At 36.2% G+C, this 26,248-nt stretch overlaps 2 protein-coding genes across 3 annotated transcripts; both read left to right on the top strand.

Moving 5' to 3' along the window:
* Positions 1-664: 664 nt before the first annotated feature.
* On the top strand, positions 665-12,027 carry meltf (melanotransferrin). The gene is made up of 16 exons (XM_053636895.1): positions 665-957; positions 3,705-3,859; positions 4,475-4,574; positions 4,852-5,037; positions 5,224-5,374; positions 6,347-6,414; positions 6,635-6,819; positions 7,556-7,721; positions 8,334-8,485; positions 8,572-8,668; positions 8,794-8,988; positions 10,386-10,539; positions 10,628-10,695; positions 10,788-10,975; positions 11,084-11,276; positions 11,780-12,027. The coding sequence occupies exons 1-16, from the start codon at positions 909-911 to the stop codon at positions 11,845-11,847; spliced, it is 2,175 nt and encodes a 724-aa protein (XP_053492870.1). The 5' UTR covers positions 665-908; the 3' UTR covers positions 11,848-12,027.
* Positions 12,028-15,586: 3,559 nt separating this feature from the next.
* On the top strand, positions 15,587-25,333 carry lrrc40 (leucine rich repeat containing 40). Of its 2 annotated transcripts, XM_053636924.1 has the most exons (16): positions 15,588-15,788; positions 15,839-15,995; positions 17,454-17,635; positions 17,723-17,796; positions 17,881-18,010; positions 18,784-18,907; positions 18,981-19,123; positions 19,683-19,855; positions 20,660-20,750; positions 20,878-20,923; positions 21,016-21,124; positions 21,967-22,074; positions 22,175-22,285; positions 22,405-22,482; positions 22,652-22,837; positions 24,098-25,332. In XM_053636924.1, exons 2-16 carry the CDS (start codon positions 15,851-15,853, stop codon positions 24,201-24,203), a joined length of 1,806 nt encoding a protein of 601 aa, XP_053492899.1. In that variant the 5' UTR covers positions 15,588-15,788; positions 15,839-15,850; the 3' UTR covers positions 24,204-25,332. The 2 variants fall into 2 exon arrangements, with proteins under 2 accessions (XP_053492900.1, XP_053492899.1); XM_053636925.1 differs by having other exon boundaries at positions 15,587-15,995; positions 22,408-22,482; positions 24,098-25,333.
* Positions 25,334-26,248: the final 915 nt, after the last annotated feature.

Below are 26,248 nucleotides of genomic sequence, written 5' to 3'. Positions count from 1 at the left end.
CAAGCCCTGGCTTATTTTGCTGTGAAGTATTTGAATGTTACATCAGGTTCCTCCTCTGAATGTTGGCTCTTCAAGTCTGGATTCTGCTCGAGCCCTGGTGTTAGTGACGCCCTTCACCTGAACGGATTCATTGTACCTTCTGTGGGCCTCTTAGGTGGGGTTTGGAGCGTGTGTGTAATGAAAGCCTCCTGTGTGTGTGTGTGTGTGTGTGTGTGTGTGTGTGTGTGTTTAAATCTTAGTGGGAACAAAATGTCCCCCACATGGATATGAATATCCATGAGTAAAAGTATTTTTGTCTGTTTGTTTGTTTTTTGTTTTTGTTTGTTGTTGTTGTTGTTTTTTTTTTGTTGTTTTTTACAAAAACTTCAGGTTTATTAAAAAAAAAAAAAAAAAAAAAACCTAGCCAAAAGGTTTCCTTTTTAATTGCTGAGGTTAAAGCTAGGGTGTATTTTTATGTGTAGACTGAATTAATTATCTTTATTAATATTAATGACAATAATAAATAAAATGTATTATATTAAATCGTATTAAAATGCATTAATAATAATAATAATAATAATAATAATAATAATAATAATAATCATTAGTAGTAGGCTAATGGAAGGTCCTCACAAGGATAGTCTCTCTCTCTCTCTCTCTCTCTCTCTCTCTCTCTCTCTCTCCCCTGTGTGTGTGTGTGTGTGTGTGTGTGTGTGTGTTTGCGCGCGTGCTTCTCCCTTGTACGTGACACTTGAGGTGTAGGGCTCATTTGATGATCATTTTTCATTGATAATCATGCGCATTTGATGCAAAAAAAAAAGAAAAAAAAAAGACTACTGGACAATAAACGACTTGGACTTTGTCCTTCAGGAGGCTTTAGAAAGCAGGCAGTGTTGTGAACGCAGCAGTTGAGTGCGCAGTTGGGAGTCATGGGCATGTGGACTGCGCTGATCGCGCTGCTCTTCATCACACACAGCGGTAAGACTTTTACTATTTCACACCCATTATTAACTACACTATACACTACACACCCAGAAACCACATACAATCATTCTTATACTTACCTAATCTAATTCAATAACTCTTTCTGGCTCAGTGCGTTTTATCCAGAGAGTGAGACAGAGAGAGACAGAGACACAGAGAGAGACACTCACGCCATTCAACCAGCATGTGTCATAATTCCTGCTTTAAAATGATCAATTCTTTGTATATAATGAAAATGAAGAGTTTTTAAGACTACATTTCCTTACCATGTCATTACTAGCTCCGTGGCTTGTGAAACACAAATGCAGTAAAAGAACAATGATGAACCAAAATAAAAAAGAAATAAAAACAACATTTAAAAATAACTTCTTTACTAAGTTATCCTAACCCCCCACTCGGAATTTATATTTTATAATTAAACTATGAATTTATTTCTCGTAAGGCTACAACTTTGTCTGTGTAAGCATGCTTAAGTTATAATGGTGTCCATGTTAAAGTTTATACTGAGGGAACTGCCTAAATATGAAATACTTTCAGTTCACTTTACCAGGGCACTTGAATATTTAGGCTTAGGTGTTGGTTATGGTTTACAAACATAATAAAAAATCTGAAAATTAACATTTTAACTGAACAAAAAAAAATGTGTAAAGCTTTTGTAAGTCCCAAAAACAACATCTTCCACGCATCCTAATAAGTCATAGGTGTGCTAATACAGTATTAGTTACAGTGTTGGGGTATTGTTATAGTGTTGCATTAATAATTTGCATTATTTTTACATAATCATGTGTGAAGGTTTTGATTGTGTGGTCTCATCTGATAAAACATTTGAGATTAACATGGTACAGGTTCAGGCTACACAAACATGATAAGATAAAACAACAAATGAGGTAAAAATGAATTTGAAGACCTATAAAGTTGCTGATTTCACCACACCGGATATTGAACTAAATTATTGATAGCATGTGAATATATTACAGTTATTCAGATATGAATGCCACTCCAGTGTTTTTGCTGTGGAATAATAGGATACATTATGATAATCATAATTGTTATAGCAACAATACTTAGGTATCATTAGTGTGAGTAGTTCTCTAGCTTGCACTATACTGTAGGTCTTACAGTACATCACAAGGTGCCCCCCCCCCCCCCCCCCCCATATATATATATATATATATGTCCCTTTTTCGGGAGACTGTATTTTAAATATAATTTTGTAAAATCCAAATAAGCTTTACAGTTCTTTGTTGGAAAGGGTTTAAACAATGTTTTTCATGCTTGTTCATTGAACCGTAAACAATTATTGCACATGCACCTGTGGAACAGTCCTTAAGACACGAACAGTTTCCAGGCACTACGCAATTAAAGTCACAGTTGCAATAACTTCGGACACTAAAGAGACCTTTCTGCTGACTCTGAAAAACACCAGAAGAAAGATGCCTAGGGTTCCTGCTCACCTGCGTGAACATGCCATAGACCTGCTGCAGGGAGGCATGAGGACTACAGATGCGGCCAGAGCAATAAACTGCAATGTCTGTAACGTAAGACACATAAGACTACAGTGCTACAGGGAGACAGGAAGGACAGCTGATCGTCCTTGCAGTGGAAAATTACATGTAACCATGTGTCCCCCCAGACATAATCGAGAACTTGCAAATGCCTTGGTGGAAGAGTGGAGTAACATCTCACAGCAAGAACTGACAAATTTGCTGCAGTCCATGAGGACGAGATGTACTATAGTACTTAAAGCAGCTGGTGGACACACCAGATACTGATTTTTACTTTTAATATTGACCCCCCTTTGTTCAGTGACTCATTATTCCATTTCTGTTTGTCAAATGTCTGTGAAACTTGTTCAGTTTATGTCTCAGCTATTGAATGTTTTTATGTTAATAATATGTACACATGTTAAGAAACTTGCTGGAAATAAAAGCAGTTGAATATAAGAGGGTATATATATATATATATATATATATATATATATATATATAAAAATGTATGTGTGTGTGTATATATATATACACACACACACACTCTCTCTGGAGTATATATAAGCACAGCAAAAAAAGGAAAAAAGTGTTTAAATGTCTAAAAAGTGGAAATTTGACAGAATGGACAGTTTTTTAGACACGAACACAGGCCTTGTTATGAAAGCAAACACAACATTTTCTGTTTCTCGAATAAGTTAAGCTACACAGTGTGTTCATTGTCATTGTAATTGTAGGACTGCTGGCTTGCGCTAAAGCACTTGTGGTGTTGTGTATAGCAGCCAGCATCATGTCTGGTTACTGTGACCCCAAAAAAATTAAAAAATAAATCAAGGTAAAAGCACACTGAGACATATGTATACATATTATATGTACATTACTTTATATGTATGTATACATTATATACATACATATTTAATTGTGCGTTTAATGTATGTATGTACATATTATATGTACATGCATACGTTATATTCATACATAATTAGTTGTACGTCCATTTTTCGCTACCTATCTGATAGGTTCTATCTTGTTCTTTATGATGACCTATATATTCTGTGCACTCTTAAAAAAAAGGGGTTTTAAGAGCTTATTGGCGTAGTTAGGGGTTTTTTCTACTAAACACTCTGCTATTGGGTTCTACATAGAATCTTTGTGTTCTTCTTAAGGGTTCAGATTATTTTCTAAAATGTAGATATTAATTTAATGTAATACTAATAATAATAATAATAACCTGTGTGTGTGTGTGTGTGTCTCTAGTGTGCAGCCAAACCAGCATAAGATGGTGCACAATTTCACAACAGGAGCAGGGCAAGTGCAGTGCCATGGCAACGGCATTCAGCAGCGTCTCTATCCGGCCTACGCTGCGCTGCGTACGCACAAACTCCGTCACTGAGTGCGCACAAAAACTCATGGTAACATCTCCTACATGAAACCATCACTCTTGATAAAGTGCACTTAGGTCATGACATGTAGCATTGCAGTGCTTTGTCATTTCTTTTCTTATCTTTTCTCTTCACCAATAAATTTTGAGCACAAAACAAACAATAAACACTCTGATAATAACATATGCATGTCAGATGGTCCTAACCACCAATTACTCATGCCATAACTTGCTTTCTGTAGTAGATTGTAAGAATGTATTACTATAAGGAACTTTGTTGATAAATGGGATATAAAAATTCTAAAATTGATGGTCTTCTTTACATGTTAAAGGACCAGTATAGCTACACACATTGATCTGGCAATCTGCATTATTACATGAAAAACGTACATCTTATGGTTCACACAGTGTATCAATTTTTGTCATTTTTATTCTGAGAAGTTATTAAAATATTATTTTAAGACTAATATGTGTGGCCTCCCAAACCTGTGGGATTCTCTGCATTATGGGATGTCCAGCCTCTATGCAGTATTTTGTTCATATTGCACAGCACTGGTGCAATTACATTAAACTTATTACTTTGGCTAAAAAAAAACGTTCAATCATTATGAAAAGTTCAATGCAAAAGTCAGTGCTCTATCCTTAGGCAAATGAAGTTGATGCATTTTCTACCAGTGCTAAAGACATCTATGAGATTGGAAAGGAAGCCACATTCAAACTTGCTGCAGGAGAGTCCAGTGTTGATGGTATGAGGGTTTTATTTATTTCTGCTCATGAATTCTGTGCAAATTGCTATTACAATAGAGGAATTGAATGCATAGTCCTGGTGTTGGTCTGAACTCTGACTTTCAACTGCTGCCAACAGATATGTATTAATAATTTATTTTTGATATGATAAGGATTTATCTTTACTGTCAAATTGCTTGGCCTGAAGCCACAACGTGTGTAATGTCTAAAGATTATGTGTTAAATGTTTGATGAAGATGTTACTCAAACTGGCTTATTGAACTCTCTGACTTGTAGGTGAAGGAACGACGTATTATGCAGTTGCTGTGGTGAAGAGAACAAATTCACACATTAACATCAACAACCTAAAGGGGAAGAAGACATGCCACACTGGGATTGGGCGTACAGTTGGGTGGAACATGCCCATAGGCTTTTTGATTGACAGTGGAAGGATGTCTGTTATGGCCTGTAATGTGACACAAGGTGCACACATCACATCTAAGAGCATTATTCCCTGCTTTATGTTTATGCATGATAAGTGGAGATCGTTCTTGGCTGTAATACAGTGTTCTAAAAATCATCCTCAGTAAATTAATCAGTTATTATAATGATATAACAGAAAGAGATATGTATGAATGAGAAACTATGGGGTTTGTTATGGATCTCTAGGTGTTTCAGAATTCTTCAACGCTAGCTGCATTCCTGGAGCAACAGGCCATGCTCCGTCTCTGTGCCAGCTCTGTGCCGGAGATGACACTGGAGCTCATAAGTGTGAGGCAAGCAACAAGGAGAAATACTACTCATATAATGGAGCCTTCAGGTAGTGTAATGTTTTCATATGCTTTATATTACTAACACAACTGCTCACTAGTCAAGGAAAGTCAAGTGGGTTTTCTTGTCATTCCTGAACAATAGACAGGACAATAACTACACAATTCAATAAATATACAAGACAAGTCAATAACTACACAAGATAATGAATCCTCAGGACAATAAATACTCAGGACAATAACTACACAAGACATTAAATACTCAGGAAAATGAATAATCAACACAAAACACCACAAAAGACACAAAATAATGAAGACAATAACTACACAGGAAGTAAATACACAGGACAATAAATAAGCAGGACAGTAAATTCTCAAGTCAATGAATAAACAAGACAATAAACACAAAACACCGCAAAAGGCACTAATTAGATAGATAACTACATAGTACAGTAATTACTCAGGACAATGAGTAATCAAGACAGCAAATATTCAACGCAATGAATACTCAGGACAACAAATATACAATACAATAACTACACAAGACAATGAATGTTAAGGACAATAAATGCTCAAGACAATAAATGCACAAGACAAGAAATATTCAAAACAATAAATACTTAGGACAATAATTACACAATAAATACACAAGACAGGAATGTACTCAGGACAGTAACTACACAAAACAATAAATAGGACAATAATTACTCAAGACAAAGACACTACAAAAAGGCACGAAATATTCAAGACAACAACTACACAGACAGTAATTATACAGGTCAATAAATAAACAAGACAAGAAAATTAATAATAATTAATTAATTAGTACTCAGGATAATAAATATACAAGAGTCACTAACTAAACAGGACAACAGAACAGTATTCCATGGAAGAAACCAGTGCAAACAATTGTCTGTAAATGGCAGACACTACCCTGCAATTGGGTAGAAAAAAAAGATAGAGAAAATACTTTAAAGATACTGCTTTAAAGGTTACTTAATGGATTTTTTTGGTTTCTACAGGTGCCTTGTTGACAATGCAGGAGAAGTAGCTTTTGTTAAGCACACCACAGTTGGTGACAACACTGACGGTAAGTCCATTTCATGTCAAGTGGTTATTTTATTATCGCTCCTGTATGGATGAATCAAGAAAAAAAAGGGGGGCAGGGGGAGGCGGGGGGCACAGCACAACACATCACAGGACAAAATAGTTAACAGGAGCAGTAGGACAAACAAATCATAGAAAAACATAGGAGATCTATTGCCAATCTAACGTGGATTGATTACCTCACATAGTATTTTATTTTTTAGGAAAAGGGGACGCATGGGCACAAGGTCTCAAGGCTGCTGACTTCCAGCTGCTCTGCCCAGATGGAACCCGGAGTCCGGTCTCGGACTACAGGCGCTGCAATTTGGCCCGAGTGCCATCCAGAGGCATTGTGGTCCACAGTGACATCGACAGCACTGTGATATACAACATGCTTAGAGAGGGACTTGTAAGAACATTTCACTTAAATGTTATATATTAAAATGCTTTATACTGCAGCACTGTTGAATTCTTGAGTCTGATTGGTCAGAAGGTGTTGAATAATTTTCTCAAACATCAGCTTTGACAGTAGTTCCAAATCACAGTAATTCAAATCACAGGTTTATATTAATGCATTCATTCTAATACCATATTGTCTCCATAGTAGCAAGTCAGTCACAGGGCCTCAAATAGCAGATGCTCCACATAACATAAGCCAAATAATAAACAAATAACAAACAAACAAATGTCGTTTGTGCTTGTTTCTTTGTAACACGCCGCATTTTTTGTTTTGTTTTATTAACTGAAAAAAGAGGTCTGTGAAGGAACTGTTTGTTGTTGCTAACAGGAACTTATCTTGTGGACGTTCCATAACATTAAATGTAACTATAAATGGTTTAAATTATGACAATAAATTAGAAATTGTAATTGTACGCAAATTGCTGTGGTATAAGAGGAATAGATTGATGGAAATAATTTGTGACAAGCTGTTATTGGAAACTAATGAACTTCTGTTTGGGCATTACACCACCCCAGCATTGATTATTATTCTCTAATATCTTACCTAATAATGCTTTATTTTATGCTCAACGGTGATTTTACACATGTGGAATAAGTAGCCTATATAGATAGTATTCCATTATAATATTTTGTTTGCATATGTTGACCTCCAGTGCTAACGGCATAATTTTTGTTTTTGCCCACAGGAGAAGTCTGACTTTTCTGTTTTCTCTTCAATGGCCTTTAATGGTGAAAACCTGTTGTTCAGTGACAGCTCTACAAAGTTTATCCCTGCTGGAAATGACGACTACATTCACTGGATGGGACAAAAATACTATAACATATTGAAAGCTATGGACTGCTCAATAAATGGTTAGACCCCCCTCTTTTAATCCATATTCAAATCAATCAGAGGCAGTGAAATCACCAATCATAAGTTAACACAGGGTACGTTTAAAAAACTGCTGCATGTGAATTGGGCCTAGAAAAATCAGCAAGCTTGATTGCTTGTGAATACCCAAAGAATTTTATATTAGTACAGATTGTTAACTTATATATTTCTTTAAGGTTATGAGAATACATTTCTCAATAGCAATATTTCTGTTCACACCTAGGATAGGTTTTTTTTTTTTTAAATAAACTTTTATTTAAAAATAATTAGGTATATAAGTGCAGACCATGTAAGCAAATAATTACAATAATTTACTGTAACTGCTTTAATACTTGGCAAAGAGCAAGAACAGGACAGTTTAATCTTTATTAAAATTCACATTGTAAAATCACTCTGGTTAGATTTTATGGAACCTTCTTTCACATATACTCATATACAAGCATTGCCGAATCCATTGACATTTGAATATTTACATCTATTGTTATTTGATCAGCTTCTCATACTGTATAACTCCACATGTATGTGTGGGAGTGCATATGTTGCATGTACGTTAAGCTAGCGCACTCATATATGGTGTGTGTGTGTGTTTGTAGATGTTCCTGAGATCCTGACCTGGTGTGTGCTGTCTTCTGGTGAGCAGAAGAAATGTGTAGACATGGCTAAAGCCTTCCAAATAAAAGGACTCTCACCACCCATCCAGTGTTTATATGGAAACTCTGTGGACGATTGCATGAAGAAAATAAAGGTAGACCAAATCAGCTGAGAACTAAAAGTTCTTATTCTCAGATATTTTCTAAAGTCTGCTTTACATTTCGCTCTCTGTATACACAGAACAAAAAGGCAGATGCCATCACTCTTGATGGAGGCTATATCTACACTGCAGGGAAAACCTATGGCCTGGTCCCTGCTGTGGGAGAAAGCTACACAGGTTAGAGTCAACCTTACCATGTCTCATTGTTCTGATGTTATTGGGTATAGAAATGTCAGTGTCACAATGTTTTCGTAGTTGTCCACCGCTGTACTAAGTTACAGAACACTGTTTTGTCATTTTAGGGGACAGTGATGGCAGTATCTACTACGCTGTGGCTGTCTTAAAGAGAAGTGACAAAAACATCCAAAGATTCAGTGATCTGAGGGGTAAGACGTCCTGTCACACAGGCTATGGCAGGACTGCTGGCTGGAACATTCCAGTAGGAATTCTCATTGAGAAAGGCCTTATCAGACCACAGAAATGCCAAGTTGCCCAAGGTTAGTACACATTGCTCCTCTTTGTTTCACTACTACAGTGATTTACTACAGTGAAGGTCTGTGTTCAACATTCTTTAGAATTTGCATTGTCAACACTGTTAGTTAATGTACTATTTGTGTATTTCAAGGTATGTGTTCGGTTTGGCTTATTTATGCCATTTCATTTATCCGGTAGCTTCTGCAGCTCCTAGAACATTTGGAAAACTGCCAATGCCAGAATCAGTACTGTTTAGCATGCATAATGTGTTAAAATGTGTTTGTGAAATTGGTAAGTGTCCTGTTATCAGGGTTGTTAGGGGACAGTGTGTTTATAGGTCTAATTTCTGGCAAATTTCTATTTCTAACATGTGAAACTTTCTTGCTATATAACACTGCTTAATGATATTTTTAACAGCATTTGTATTTGTATATATTCTTTTCCTGATTTGTGCAGCTCAACAACCATAGGTCTCTTTTGTGTTGAAAATATGTTTGCTTTTCCCATGGTAAAGGATGACAATTTTACATGTATACAGCTTATACATGTATACAGCTTCATGTTTATATGTCAGAGTAACAGAACAGAGTTCTGGGGACTGAGAGCAAGTAAAAAAGTTTGCATTTATTTAAAATATTCTTTAGGGGTATCAATAATTTTTGTCACTTATTTAAAAAAAGAAAAGGATTTAAAAAACATTTTAAAAAGTATTTCTAATGAGCTTAATTTTTGTTAAATAGTTTTTCCCTATTGTTTGTGTGGACAATTTGAATTATTGTGTAATATTTATTTTGTACAATCTTTTTAGCTAATTTGCTTCATGAAGGGTGCCAGTAATTCTGTAGGACACTGTAGTTTCCCCGATTAATTCTTTCACTGGTGTCCAAAAATGACGTAATTTTTTTTTGCCTATATATTTTTTTTCAAAAACAAAATGCATAGCCATAAGTGCATACGTATAAATTATATAATGTAGGCAAAACACCCAAACCCCAATCTACAGACAAAAAAAAAAACGTGCTAGCAGTTAGAAAACAGACCAGTTCTATGGGAAATCTGCACGCCTGATGGCAAAATGGATATCGCTACATCTAGCTTCAGGAGGCAGGGGAGAAATTCCCATCCAAAACTGGCCACTGCCAATTCCAAACATGCAATAAGCATCAGTTCCAATATCTACAGTGTTTATGCACAGACTTCCCATTTTTTTTGGATTTTTTTTAGCATATTTGACCTCTTAAGCCAGCTTCATAAATAAGTACATGGTTGTTTGAAAAAGGAATTCATCATAATTGCAAGTAAAACCATAGGCCTTAAGCTTAGTACTTCTGGGCCTCTGTGTTAAGAGTGAAAAAATATTTACTAGATTTATGACCTGACCAATCAGTGAATGTATGTCCATTTCCATCATTTCCCCCAGCTGCTGGAGAGTTCTTCAAGGCAAGCTGTGTACCGGGTGCCAACGAGCCTGGATTTCCCAGCAACCTTTGCTCACAGTGCATCGGAGATTCCAGTGGCCAAAATAAGTGTGTTAAAGGCCAGGATCTGTTTGATGGTTACAATGGAGCCTTCAGGTAACTTACTTTTTACCTTGTATTTGTAGATTTTTATGCGTTTCTGGATTTTTAAAGGTAGAAACATATGAATGACTTCTTGTTTCAGGTGTCTGGTTCAGGGAGCAGGCGAAGTTGCATTTGTCAAACATTCCACAGTTTTCCAGAATACTGATGGTGAATCACATTAGCATTTTTGAGTAATTAAAATCCTACACGTAATAGATGCAGGAAACGTGTTTACTGCAAATAAAAATTTTCATTGTCAGGCAATGGTACAGATCCTTGGACCCTCGACTTGAACTCAAGAGATTTCCAACTGCTGTGTTCTCAAGAATCTCGTGCTGAAGTCAGTCAGTATAAGCAGTGTCACCTTGCCCGTGTCCCCTCCCACGCTGTGATGGTCCGGCCTGACACCAACCCTCATATCATCTTTGGCCTTTTGGATAAAGCTCAGGTGGGCCTTACAGTAGCCTAAAATATCTGCATTTCTCTGTGATATAAATGAGAAATACATATGTTTAATAATTATATACAATGCTTATATTGGGTTTACTATCTTCAGCAATTCTTTGGGGTCAGCACTAACTCAGACTTCAAGATGTTTAACTCCAGTGCATATGACGGATCAGACCTGATCTTCAAAGACTCCACAATAAGCATAATTGGCGTTGGCGAGAAAAAGACCTATGAGGATTGGCTCGGCCAGAGTTACATGGATGCTCTCATAGCCATGGAGTGCACTTACTCTTCAGCAGGTGAACACATTTATATTCTTTAAATGAGACATGGGTGACCTTTTTTATATTCTCTAAATGAGACATGGGTGAAATGGGTTTTTTTGGGTGAAAAGAGTTTTGCATGTTCTCCCTGTATCCATGAGAGTTTCCTTCCATCTCCTAAAAACCTGCTGGTAGATGGTTTGACTATGCTAAAATGCCCCTAGGTGTGAATGAGTGTGTGATTGTATCTGCACGGTGCCCTCTGACGGTTTACCATCCAGGGTGTATTCCCATCTCTTGACTAGTGTTCTCATGATAGGCTCAGGATCCACCATGACCCTGAATGAATGAATGACTTTTGGAATGACCCATGTCTTCCTTTCATCACATTTGTAAAAACTGACATCTGAAGATATCCATATGTTTGGGATGATTTGTAATGATTTCACTTCATTAGACCAGCCATGAAGTAACTCACCCTTTTCTATTTCTTGTGTGTGTGTGTGTGTGTGTGTGTGTGTGTGTTGTGTTTTCTGCAGTGGTATCTTCGGCCTCTGTACTACTGGTGACCAGCTTGATTGTGCTCTTCTCTCTTTTGGTTGTGTAGCAGGTCCACCAGCCACCCAAGTCTTCCTCAGCTATTTCTCCATTTTATCCTGATTGTTCATTTCATGTATCAGAATCAGAATCATTTTATGCGCCACATACATTTACATGTATTAGAATAATTTTTTCTTTAACATCCAACACACACACATCACAGACAACACAGCACAGTTACCATCCAAATATATATATATATATATATATATATATATATATATATACATATATATATATATATATATATAAACATACCTATATACAGTATATAAATGTGTGTGTGTGGGTGCAAGTCTACTGTAGCAAAGCTACTGTAAACTATATCCACCAATAACTTCAACATACAATGAGCATACACAGATTTTTTTTGTGCCAATTTATCAAAACCAAATCGCATAAATCAGCTTTTGATGTATAATTTGTTCATGACAGATACATACAGTGTCTGTCCTAAATGATGTTAGATTATCACATGCTTTACTTTTTTTTGTTTTATACACAGCAAGGCCATTTCATTTAGTTAATCTTTACAATGAGAAATGTCCATAATAGTCACAGAATTTATTCAGTGTGATTTGTAAAGTAAAAGAAAGCTCTTGAATGTTAGAAAGATTTTATGAGACTGGGGTTCCCAAACTTTAGGTGCATTTTCTCTGCCTTGTCTTTATAGCAGTGATTTCCATTTTCACTGTATTTGTTGAATATTTATCAGTGCACACACTTTTGTAATGGTGGTCAGATACCTGGGCAACAGCCATATCAGTGTATATGCTTTGCCTGTTACATATTTATTGACTCTTTTTTTAAAATTATATACTTGAAGGCACATGCTGTATACAGGAATATGCACATTCTAGCTGGAATCTTTAGTTTTTTTAACGTCACTGAGTATACACTGCTGTATCACTTATGAGTAGAAAAAGACTAAATTAATTAGCTTATTTTTACCTTACAAGGGAGAAGAATCAAGATTATATTTTCCTCTTGGTATTTGAGAATCTATATTCAGGATCAAATTTTCAAAAGCAACTACATGTTAACTCTATGTATTTGTTAGCAATATGCAACAGAATAAAGCAACACATATTATCATTATAAGTTTTGCTGCAGAATTGTGCATTGATATTGCTCGATCATTTCATTTTTAATGCTTAATGAGAATAACTTCTTATTCTGAATTTAGCACCACCTCTACTTTTGTGTGCTTTTTTTTCAAAATATTTGACAAATTTACGCTCGCTTACTATTCAAATTTCTCATGAGCTATTGAATATGCTTGTTAGACCTGCACTTTTTATTTTACTGATGCAATTTGTTTAATTTTCACAGAGAAATGTATTTTTATACAATGTTCAGTTAACATATCAGTGTATATGTACTGACACACTGATTTCTTGCTTCAGTGAATTGCAATTTCTTCAATGAAATGATTGAGATGTAACTAATATTTAGTTGCCAGGCCAGTGAGTCTGCTAAAGTATTATTACATGTTGCCCACATAGGGTTCTTCGCTGTTCTTTTCAGTAAACATGCACAGTAAATGTGTTGTCATTTCTGTTTTGTGACTCATAGTATAGTCAGCAGTCCTTGACTATACTGTCAGCAGTATAGTCAATATAATGCGCTTGAGTGAAAAGATGTTGGGGGAGAACCCATCTGAGCAGCATGTTAAGGCAATAAGCATAAGCTGAATTAAGTGCTTTATAACACTAGATTGCTACAATCACTAGTCACAAAGCAAAAACAGATTTACTGATACAGATATTATGATGCCTCATGAAAAAATAATAATAGCAATAATAGAGTAATGTGAGTAATGCTGACCCACAGCAGTGAATGTTTAGGTAATTGAATGTAGAACACAGTCCTAGATAAACAGAGTTATAAAAAGTCAATAAATACAAAATTGCTAAATTACGGAAGCCCTAAGCTGCCATGCATTATTCATTTTTTTGGTTTTCTCGTGATCTCAACTTCATTGTCTTATGATCTCGACAAACAACAAAAGTTGTTTTCTTGTTCTCTCAACTTAATTTTTTTGTGTACTGGACATCCATCGTCCCGAAGTCAGTGGGTTTTTTGAATGGGTTTTTGATTAAATGCCTGAAGTAATGTCTGTGGTTAACAAGTTCAAGATATTTTTCATGTTTTATTCTACAACATAAAATACATCAGTAATACCTCACTCATGAGTTTGTTAAGCTTTTACATGTCTTGAAAAAAAAAGGTTGCTAACAAGTGGCTAAATGAGACTACAGAGGTTGTCGGGGACATTAAACGTCAGCACGCCGAACAGAAAAAACTCATCTTCTACAGCCTCGTTGTGTTTATACTCACACTCTTGCAAACTATTCCAACTTAAAGTTTTTAAGTTGAGATCACAAGAAAATATATTGATCAATCAAAGATCATCGAGATTACTGAGGATGGTACCACTTAAAAACCATAAAGATGGTTTTGGCCCTCAATCCATATGAACAGTTATGTTGTGATGGTTTAGGTCTACAATTGCTATGATAGCTTTAGGACTTCAATCGCCACAAACAGTTTTACACTCAAGTCTCCATCAGTGAACAGTAGAGAAGTTCAACAAAACAGACTTCATGTAAAAACTGTAATGAATTTTCCTGGTTACACAATTGCACTATTTGACCATATCGTATTAGCACATTTGTAGAAGGGATTTATTTATTTATAATCGCACTATCCACTGTCACCCAGATGAGGATGGATTCCCTTTTGAGTCTGGTTCCTCTCAAGGTTTTTTCCTTCATATCGTCTCAGGGAGTTTTTAATTGCCACAGTTGCCTCTGGCTTGCTCATTAGGGATAAATTCATACATTTAAAATCTATATCCTGAATTTATATATTTTTGTAAACCTGCTTTGGGACAATGTCCGTTGTTAAAAGCACTATACAAATAAAATTGAACTGAATTAATTAGTGAATGACATCATCTAGCGATGTTTATCAATTTTCTATTGAACAGTTGGAACAGTGCTCTTGTCACTCACCTTGACATTATGGTGAAGACAAAACAATGCCTGGGAAATGGAAATTTAGTCCAGAATTTTTTATTCATTTCATTTTATCGATTTTTTTTTTATTTAAAAAGAAGAAATAAATAATGTTTGAATGACATCTCTTGTATAATCCTTGAAAATACTGCTTGAAAAGTCCCGTTTGATCATGTTTTGTGTTTGATCATAAGCAAGTTCATTTCCAAATTCAGTTATTTATTCCTAATGTTGTGTTCATTAGTAGTTCTCTGAGGACAATTTCCATTTGCATGATTTCATTGCTCTAGGGAACAATAGATGAAATATGTGGCACATTGAATTAGTTGCTTGCCATCTGTATGATTGTTCTTGAGTTTTTTCCAATAGCCAGATTTGTCTGTTTTCATTGATATCTATGTATTTCTCTAAATATGGTTCATTTTGTAGATTTGAATTATGAATTAACACAATATTGCGTGGTATCGTGATACTACTTAGTATTGTGATACTTCAGCTGCTATAGTGTCATAAGATATGTTTATGGTATCTTGGCAACCCTACGGAAAATTACTTGGGGGGGTAAAAACGTGTTAAGTAAACAATTACTTATTTAAATACATTTTAATTCAGAATCCATCCGTGGGAATGAAATAAATTTTTTTTACAGTATGTATATATTTACAAACAAGTTTAAATAAGACACACACCTTTATAAATTAAAATTTATAATGCATATAAAGAAACATATGATTATATATAGTCTATTGTGTAAACATTTTTGACTGGTAGTTTATGTGATATGATATAATATAATGTGAATATTTCCTCTTATTTCGTTGATATGAGCGGTGAGCTAAGACTTTTAATATATAAACAGAAGTGTAGTTTCTGGCTTCACACACATACACACTCTCTCTCTGACTTCATGTAGTGTGTAGCTTTACAGGTGTGCTCATTTTTTAAATTTAGTTGTAAATAAATAAATAAATAAATAAGTGTGTGTGTTTCATGTCTCGGTTTAAGAGAGGAGCTGGAGCTGACCCAAGGGCTGGGTTCAGACAGGACACACAGGAATGTCCGGTACCGTCTGGACTGCTGAAGACCGCCAGAAAGAGCGGACAACTCAATCTGTCCGGCCGCGGACTCAGCGAAGGTAAATACTCTGCTAAAATAAATAAAATAAGATAATAACCAGGGCACATTTACAGTTCTGTTAGAAAAGAATCCAAGTTTGAATCCATTGGACGGCGTTGCCAAAGGAAACGGTCACAAGTCAGTCGTTTCGTGCGCTCCGATTGGTCGGTAAAAGTCGTGCATACGTCACTCGACTGTGACGTCACTCGCGACGGATTTTGTGCTGTATTTTATATATAAAACACCAGCTTCAGTTTAAATGTTGAGTTACTGCAATAACTGGAGTATGTACATTGTAAACTGATACAGTGTAATGAAGCGGAGAGCTTGAGATGATATGATATATTGGGCGTGTGCTGTTTGGAGTTAATGAAAACGAACCGAAGTCACACAGTACTGTATGAAATGTTGGCGATTCATTTAATGCATTTTCTGTCTTTATAACAGCCACTGAATTTATTAACAAAGCTATCAGGTCTGTGTCCAAACCAGCCAAATAACCATTCAAAACTAGCCCAATTATCGTAGAAACTTGGCCTAATACCGAAGCCCAAATCCCTCCATCCATCCATATATACATTCATCTATCCACCCATCCATCCATCCATCCATACGTTCAACCACCCATCCATCCATACATCCATACATTCATACATAAATTCATCCATCCATTCATACATACATTGACTCAACCACCCATCCATCTATCCATCCATCTATCCATTTATCTGTCCATCCATCAAACCATTGCTCTCTATCTATCTATCCATCTATCTGTCTGTCTGTCTTTCAGTGAGGTCTTTATCCTGGTCAGGGTTGCAGTGAGTGATGTGGGAAGACCCTAGATAGGATGCCAGTCCATCAACATGCACTTACTCATACCCAGGGGAAGTTTAGCAAAGCCAATCAACTTACTGGCAAAACTCAGAAAGAACATGCAAAACTCCATACAGAGAGTAACCCAAGCTCAGAATCTAACCAGGCGGCCCTGGAGCTGTGAAACAGCAAAAATCAGATCCTTCCAAATCGTGCCAAATTTGTTCTAATGCTTGCAAAGTAATAGTATTAGTAGTAACAAAATCTTTTTTCCCCCTTTTTTTCATCAAGGTCCTAAAAAGGTCTCATTTTATTATATTTTTGTAAGCAGCTTTATTATATAAGCTATCTATAGCTATAATAAGTAAACCAAATTCACTGTTGCACTGAACAACGAATTGTTAATACACAAATCTTATGAAAAATAAAAAAGTGTTGAAACTGAAATGACTTCTGATGGTTTTGGTATATAGTTCATTGATCAATGTGTGATTTAAAAAAAATCTGCTTCTTTTTTTTTTTTTTTTTAAACAATATGAGTCACATTACATTGTTTACCACACTGAAATACTTTAGAAATGTTGAATCTTCTTCTTCTTCTTCTTCTTCTTCTTCTTCTGTATGGATTCTACTAGCTAAAAATAGTTCCTCTTGATTTAAGTTCCTCAGAGTGTGTGGAGGATAAATGTGGACCCTCCAGAAGAAGCTCAGCAGAATCTGTCCTTCAGTGCAGCAGAGCGATGGTGGGAGCAGACTGATCTCACCAAACTCTTGCTCTCCTCCAACAAACTCCAGACAATCTCAGAAGACATCAAACTCTTGCCTGCTCTGGTGGTTTTAGATGTGAGTTGAACACTAGATTTGTTTTTATCTGAACAAGGCTTATGTGAAGGGAATGCCTACTAAAGAGTTGTGAATCGGCTCTTCTAGATTCATGACAACCAACTCACTACACTGCCAGCGTCTATTGGCGAGCTGGAACAGTTACAGAAACTCATCCTGAGGTACGTTTATTAAGGATGTTTTGTGCAGCTTGTAATTTTTTTTAAATACCTTTTTAATGATTTTAATGAAGCTATTCTGTTCAGTCATAATAATTTGACAGAGCTGCCCACGGAGCTTTGGAGCGTGACAAACCTGCGATGTCTCCATCTACAGCAGAACCTCCTCCAACAGCTGCCTGCAGACTTGGGCCAGTTGTGCCACTTGGAGGACCTTGTGAGTATTAAAATTTTTTATACCATAATTAAAAACTAGGATTTAAAAAAAAAATGGCTCAGTAGCAGAGGATAATGACTTTTAAAAAGACATATGTAAAGTTAAACATTTTTGGATTATTAAAGCCATTCCAAACAGAGGGAGAGAAAAAAGGAAGAACATAAAAAAGAAAATAAAAAAAGAAAACCAGAAGAAAAAACAGGCACAACAGTTAAAATTACAGTACATTTAGTGACCATTTAAAAAGTATTAAATTTAGTGACCGTTATTTTCCTGTACTTCTGATTGCTGTGTTTTTGCTTCATTCAAATGTGCTTAAGTAAAATAATGGATAATTTAAAGATAATAAAAGATAATTGTTTGGTCTATATTTAATATCATATAATTTGTGCTATACTGTACATATTTGCAGTATAGCAAATGCAGTATAATTATTGTTCTTTATTATTAGTATAATTATTAGACATTGGGTACCAGTTGATTCCCAGGCCAGAATGTCTGTAACTATAAATCAGATAAAGTACAATATTTACTGTTTTTTCAAGTCTATATTTTAACTTCCATTGTTTGAACCATCTGACAAATTGTCTTACTGATTTATTGTTTTATTAATCAGTTACCTAATGTCTCACATATCTACATGCTAAAAACATTGTCAGGAAAAATAAGTTTCTTGTTTGGGTGTGTTCGCTGCTGATTTATTCTTATGTTGCTATATCATACTCTGTGCTTTTAATTTTAACTGGCTTTCCAAATTTCCTCTTAAATTAAAGGATGTTTCCAACAACAAATTAATGGCTATACCAGACAGCCTGGCAGACCTCAGCAACCTCGTAAAACTGAATCTATCCTTCAACAATCTGAAGAGTCTGCCGCCTGCAATCAGCGGGATGAAGAGTGAGTGTCAGATTGCTTCTGGTTTAGCTGATGTTATTTGGGAAAACATTTGTTAAGCCTTTTCCTTCTGTAGACTTGAGAATGCTGGACTGCTCTCGAAATCAATTGGAGAGCGTGCCGCCTGTCCTGGCACAGATGGCGTCTCTTGAGCAGCTGTACCTGAGGCACAACAAACTGCGCTTCCTCCCGGAGCTGCCCTCCTGCAAAACACTCAAGGTATTTCAGCAGCATCTAGTAAAGCTGTTCTCTATATAGTGGTTTGAAGAGGTTATTAACCCTACACAACATGATAATGAGTCTTTATTGGTCAGGTATACATTACAGCACAGTGAAATTCTTTTCTTCGCATACGCCAACATGTTAGGAAGTTGGGGTTAGAGCACAGGGTCAGCCATGATGCAGCGCCCCTGGAGCAGAGAGGGTTAAGGGCCTTGCTCAAGGGCCCCACAGTGGTAGCTTGGCAGTGCTGGGGCTTAAACCCCCGACCTTCAGATCAGTAACCCAGAGCCTTAACCGCCAAGCCACCACTGCCCCTCATAAAGATTTATTTGAAAAATTTATAATAAACTGAAGATAAATAGTCAACGCACCAGTCCTGATATTTCTAAAATGTTGAATCATTTCATTTTCAGAGACCATTTGAACATAACAAATAAATACGAAACATCCACTGCCAATGCCTTTAAGTACCACTAATACTTGGATTAATGAGAATCTCAGTTTTTGCAGTTTTTTAGTTTTCCAAATAAACTTTTGTTCCTTTTTTTTTCTGTAGGAGCTTCACTGCGGGAATAATCAGATTCAGGTTTTGGAGGCAGATCATCTAAAATACCTGAGTGCCCTGAGTGTTTTGGAGCTAAGAGATAACAAGGTGAAGAGTCTTCCTGAGGAAATAACTCTACTGCAAGGCCTGGAGCGCCTGGATCTTACTAACAATGACATTAGCAGGTGCCCCCTTTTCTACACATACATTTAATAGATTATCTCAGCTTAAAAAGCAAATGAGCTTTAATCAGAATCTGTATCTGGAATCAATGTGTTCACTCGCATAATGGAACAGGACAAAGTAACTGTAGTAAATAATCAATCATATATGCTGAGCTCAGAAACTATGCATACATGTTGATTTACATATAGGCTGTGTCTGAAACTATGCCCTTTTCATTATATAGTGCACTATCTTTGATAGGGCTGCCATTTTGTAGTGTTGTCTTTAAGCACAATGCAGAGTATCCAGTGCACTCTTTCAGTCTTGTAGTGCACCATGCTACATGGTGCACAAATGATATACAAAGGCAGTGCACCCATAATGCACTGTGTTATTTGGTTGGATTTACATTCACCTTTACCGAGGAAGACAGTGAGCTTATATGGAATGACTTCTCCTGGGATACGCACTAATGTAAGGAAAGGATTAATGATTCTGTGAAACCATTACTGTAGTCACATAATGTTGTTTTATAATCTTGATTAGTTTATTAACCCTATTTTTTGTGGAGAGCGAGATAGCTAAAATTGTCTGTGTTTATGTGACAGAAACACGATCACAGTGATGAGCTACAAAATCATTGCAGTGTGTAAAGAGTTCTGTGTAGGAACAGAATCATTATATTATATGCTTCACCAGTCCACTGCTGCTTTGAGAGTAAAAAAAAAAAAAAAAATAGGAAGTCCAGTAGGTGAATTTTTTTTTTTTAACCCCACCCCCGCCAGTCTGTAAAATGATTTTCTCTTCTCATTTGTGTGGAGCAGTGTGCCCTGTGGTCTTGGAACTCTGCCCAAGCTGAAGACTCTGGCTCTGGAGGGCAATCCTCTGAGGACGATCCGCAGAGATATTCTGACTGTGAGCCCTCTGCATATTTCAGCTCTCGCCTTAGAGTCTTCTCCTGGTCTTTAGAAATTGTCTTAAATTTAATGTTCTGGTTGTGTTTTAACAGAAGTACCTCATATGAAGTTTCACTGTTTTTCAGAAAGGCACAAGTGAACTCTTGAAATATCTCAGAAGTCGAATACAAGGTACAAAATACAGTCCACTTCACATGATACACACGAGGAGAATTACACACAGTTTTCTTCAGAGCGTTTTTGTCATGTTGTGTAATGTACAGAGCAGCCTGACGGCAAAACCAAAGAGGAGCCGAGCACAGCGATGACTCTCCCTAGCCAGGCCAAGATTAATGTGCATGCCATCAAAACACTGAAGACATTAGACTACAGGTGCCCCATCTCATCATCTCATCCTCTTTAGCAGATATGTCAATGTTTCTCAACCTTAAGTATCACTGTCAAGTTCTATAGTTATGATGTAAGTTCAAATTGTTTTTGAATCTGATTGGTCAGAATTTGTTGATTTAATGTTCTATAACAGCAGCTCTGACAGTAGTGCCAACTGTAAATAAAATCACAGGTTTATATTAAAGTGCTTGTTCTAGTACATTATCACTTCTATAGTAACAGAAATTTCACAAGGACTTGTATGACAGACGATCCTCATAGGCTAATATCACTAAACGGATTTTTAAAACGTGTTGTTACTTAATGAAGAGAAATGTATAATCGTTGACATGGTATCTCACAGATGTCCCCTACCATTAAATGTACATGTAAGTATAAGTAGTAAAAAGTACGACGTGCCATTCATAAATAAATTTGAAATTGTTATCGTTTGTAAATTGCTCTGGTGTAAGAGGAATAAAACACTTCGGGACCTGTTGTAGTTGTTGTTATTTGAAATTAATCAGCTTCAGTTGTTTCCCCAAGCGCTTTAAAAATATGACCATGAAAACTGTGTATATCTTAATACTTGCCTTTTTTCATACCTACAGTTATTTTTGCAGCCGGGTCTTATGTGATCTATGCGGAAAGTTTAGAAAATTAATAAAACCATTTATTTATCGTTTTGATGAAAAATATTTATGGTTGCTTAGTAGAGGAGAGGTGTCATAAGTGTTATTTTTTTTTGTTTTGTTTTTTTGCCAGTATCCAACACATTTTCCCAGAAGCCCACACATGTTCTTCATGCCAATTATTGTAACAGGTTTTCCTCTTGTTATTCTCAGTGAAAAACAAGAGGCATCTATACCTGATGAGGTGTTTGATGCAGTCAAGAACACTCCTGTTGCCACCGTGAGCTTCAGCAAAAACCAGCTGACCGTTGTACCACCCAGGTAATGAGCGACAACGATTATTAGTTCACAAAATAATAGGGAACAATATGGAGACAACAGCTGTGCATATTTGTGTAATAAATGTTTCTTCATTCTGCAGGATTTTGGAGCTGAAAGACACTCTAGCAGATATCAATCTTGGATTTAATAAGCTTTCCACGATTCCTCTTGAATTTTCCAAGCTACAGCAGCTTGCACACATAGACCTCAGGTAAAAACTGTGATCACACAGCTCTTAAAGCACTTGAATTAGGGTCTATTGCTGCCACAGCTGGAACTAATGAGAACGAACTGCACTAATGTCACCAATGTAATTGGATTTCTCTCTAGAAGTAATCTGTTGACATCACTGCCAGTGGAGTTGGAAGCTCTCACTAAGCTGCGGAGCATCATACTGTCATTTAATAAGTAAGCATTTAAAAATGTTTACATGTTCTTCGGTTGCCATATTCCTGAATGTCTTGCCATAAATACATCTGCTGTACAACGAGTTTTCATTTCCAAACAATTTTGCAGCATGGGCTGAAAATAAAACAATTCTGATTCAAATCCTATTAATTTGCTTTATCTTTCTTAGATTTAAGTCTTTCCCAGATGTGCTGTACCGCATCTTAACGCTGGAGACAATTTTAATAAGCAACAATCAAGTTGGGGCCATCGATCCTGTGCGCCTTAAGCTGCTGGACAGGTTGTCCACTCTGGATCTGCAGAACAATGACATCATGCAGGTGCCACCAGAGCTGGGCAACTGTACCAGCCTGAGGTACGGCAAACATCAGTAAAGTTTCCCCAAAATGCACAGTGTGAAATTCATGAAAGTGACCGGCTTCTCATAATTCTCAGAGCTGAACATGTAAGAAATCTGAGGTTTAAACAAAGGCAACCTGAGTAAACACAAAATACAATTTTTTAAATGATCATGTTATTTATTGAAGGAAAAAAGTTATCCAATAACAACTGGGCCTGTGTGAAAATGTATTTGCCCCCATAGTTACTAATTCCCCAAATCTATGAATCTGCATTCATAATGGGGTTCAGCTGGACTAGACACAACCAGGCCTGATTACTGCAAACCCTGTTCAATCAAATCAACACTTAAATAGAACTTTTTCAACAGCATGAAGTTGGTTAAAAGGTCTTACCCAGAAGAAGATGATTGAAATACATCAGTCTGGGAAGGGTTACAAAGATATTTCAAAGGCTCTGGGACTCCAAAGGACCACAGTGAGAGCCATTATCTCCAAATGGAAAAAACTCTCTTTTCTTTCAACTGTAATACACCACACAATATATAAACAAGCTATATCTCCCTCTATGTACGAGTAAGAATATGCTAATATAGTGATTTCAATAAATCTTGAGGATTAGATTGAAAACTAATACAAAAACTATATACACACCCCTATAAAATTTATATATATAGACATTTTTTTTAAAAAAATCTCCTGCTGTTGCTGTATTTTTGTTTCTTTGCTGCTGCTGTTCACCCAAAAGCTTGATTACTAATATGTGTCTATAGAATTATTATTATATATAGTAAAAAAAAAATAAAAAAAAAATATATATATATATATATATATATATATATATATATATATATATATAATTATAATTATTATTATTATTATTATTATATATATTAGAATTATATATTCATTTTGAAGAGGAGAAGGTGGGAAAGATTAGGTGCATACAGTAGCTGTTCGTACATAGAATGGTATGAGATGGTGACACCTAGTGTTCAAACCATGAACTTCCTTTTCCTGCATGAATTTGGCTAAATTTAAGATTAACTTGCAAACGATCCATGGGCTCTCCTTTGTCTAATGGATACTTTGCGAAGTGACCGAAGCATTGTTATTGAATTAGAAACATTTTCCTGCCCAAATTGCTGGAATGGAATGACTTGTGGAGCTCAACGCATTTCTTTCTTAATACCAGATCTTGTAAATCTGTACTCATACCTGTATGCTATACGAAGCTATGTGTAATATTGGATTTGTTTTATTTCCCTCATTTTCAGGGCTGTGTTGCTTGATGGGAACCCTTTCCGTAACCCTAGAGCTGCGATCGTAGCTAAAGGAACAGACGCGCTTCTTGAATATCTACGAAGTCGCATTCCTACATAAGTTTATCGTCTTACATGGCTGAGTTACCACCACTGCCGCATAAATAAAGCACTATCAGATTAATTCTGCACACAAGACACAATACTTCTCTGCCAAAAACCTGTTTTTTTTTTTCTGAATATATGTCATGAAATTTTGCATCTTAGAGTAACTGACACTTTCTGTTTTCCTAAAGTCTCATGGCCTTAATGGGAAAGTTCCCAGAAATCACATATTTGTTTGAAATTCTACAGATCTAGCATGCACTCCTCATTCTTCTAGCTCTCTTTATCATCTTTCTTATCATCACATACTTGCTGACCAATTTTCTAATAAATATTTGCATTTATTTTATTCTTATCCTGTATGTCTAGGACTAGCAAGGAAGACCATGTGACATGATTGAAGAGGCTGTGTGTGTTTACTACATTACATTTCAACTTACAGTATCATTTAAGACATTCTAGTGCATTTTTTTGAGCCAATAATATGTATCATATAAAAAGTACTTGTAATGGGAAAGTCAGGTATTCATGGTGGAATTTATTATTGTATCCAGAAAAGTTGCACTAGTTAGTGTATACAGTAAAATCCACAGTGTTGAATTACCACGTATAGTGTTTATTCATGTCCAGTTGGACACAAATGAACGCTGAAAGAGTTAATTCAACACTGGGGATTTTACTCTGTATTCCAGTGTAAATTGTTCAATATAACAGGGTCTGTAGAAAGGTGCTTGAATTTGCCTTTTTGAAATTTAAGTACTGGAAAACCTTGAAAATAGCCATTTATTTTTGATCAAATACAACAATCTATTGACTTTTTGGGCAAACCTTGGCAACTTCCCATAGAAGAGAGTGTCCAGTACTGCCCTGCAGAGTGTGGGGTCTTGCTTTCCTGCTTCAGGTACATATCTATCTATCTCTCTTGATCTCTTGCTCTGTTCAGTGAGTGGCAAAGAGGAGCAGCACATTCAGTCTCTCCTAACTTTCTCTCTGAGTGATCATTTTACATGTAAATATAGCTGAAATCACAGCAAAGCCGTTATGTGTATGGTGATTTTGTCAGACAATGTCCTGGTTATAAATCAGGATTTTAACAGCGCAGCGGCTTGGAAATGTCTTGGAAGTGACTGCTGGTTAACATGTAGTGTCTTAATGGGCTGTGTTTCAGTCACTACTTCATATTCGTTCTGTTGTCTGACAACAGCAACAGAAAGATATGTAAATGAGAACAGCTTTATTGGGAATTCAGCTGTATTAAAATACAGTATGTGAGTACACAGAGTAGTGAATGAATACGTAATGAATATGCTAATTAGCACATGACATCATTTAGCGACTTTCCACTGAAAGTTGGCAACAGTGCTCCTGTCATCACCTGGAGTATACGAACATTATGGTGAAGATAAATGGTCTGCACTTATATAGCGCTTTTATCCAAAGAGAGTTACACTGGTTCTCACACTCACACACGAACTCACACACCAATGGTAACAGAGCTGCCATGCAAGGCCCTAACTTGCCATCAGGAGCAACTCGGGGTTCAGTGTCTTGCCCAAGGACACTTCGGCATGTGGAGTCATGTGGGCCAGGAATTGAACTGCCAACCCTACGATTAGTGGACAACCCGCTCTACCAACTGAGCCACAACCGCCCCTTAAGTTGAAGCAATGCCTGGGAAATGCAAATTTGAGAAAAGCGGTACAGAAAATGGATGGATGGATGGATGGACAGCTCTTGTATAGTGCTTGAAAACAAACCAAAATTAAGTGCTTGCAAAGTCCTCGAAAGTCCTGGAATTTGTATCTGTAAGAATCCTGATATAAAACAGTGTAAAGCCATTCAATAACTTTTTAATTTTAGTTGTACTGTCTCAAAAGGAAACAGAGAATGACAGATAGTAACAATAGTGACTTTTTATTTGTACAATAAAGACTTTCATACATTATTCAAAACACCGCTTAGATACTGAAAAAATCTGTACTCCCAAAGCCGAAAATGGCTCCGTTATTTGCTGCACAGCTTTGAATTTTTTTTTTTCTGTTTTGGCTTTTATTATTAAAA

Source organism: Ictalurus furcatus, chromosome 11 (genome assembly GCF_023375685.1).
Source record: "Ictalurus furcatus strain D&B chromosome 11, Billie_1.0, whole genome shotgun sequence".
In the NCBI taxonomy this organism is placed as follows: Eukaryota; Metazoa; Chordata; class Actinopteri; order Siluriformes; family Ictaluridae; genus Ictalurus; species Ictalurus furcatus.
This window is presented reverse-complemented; position numbering and strand designations above follow the sequence as displayed.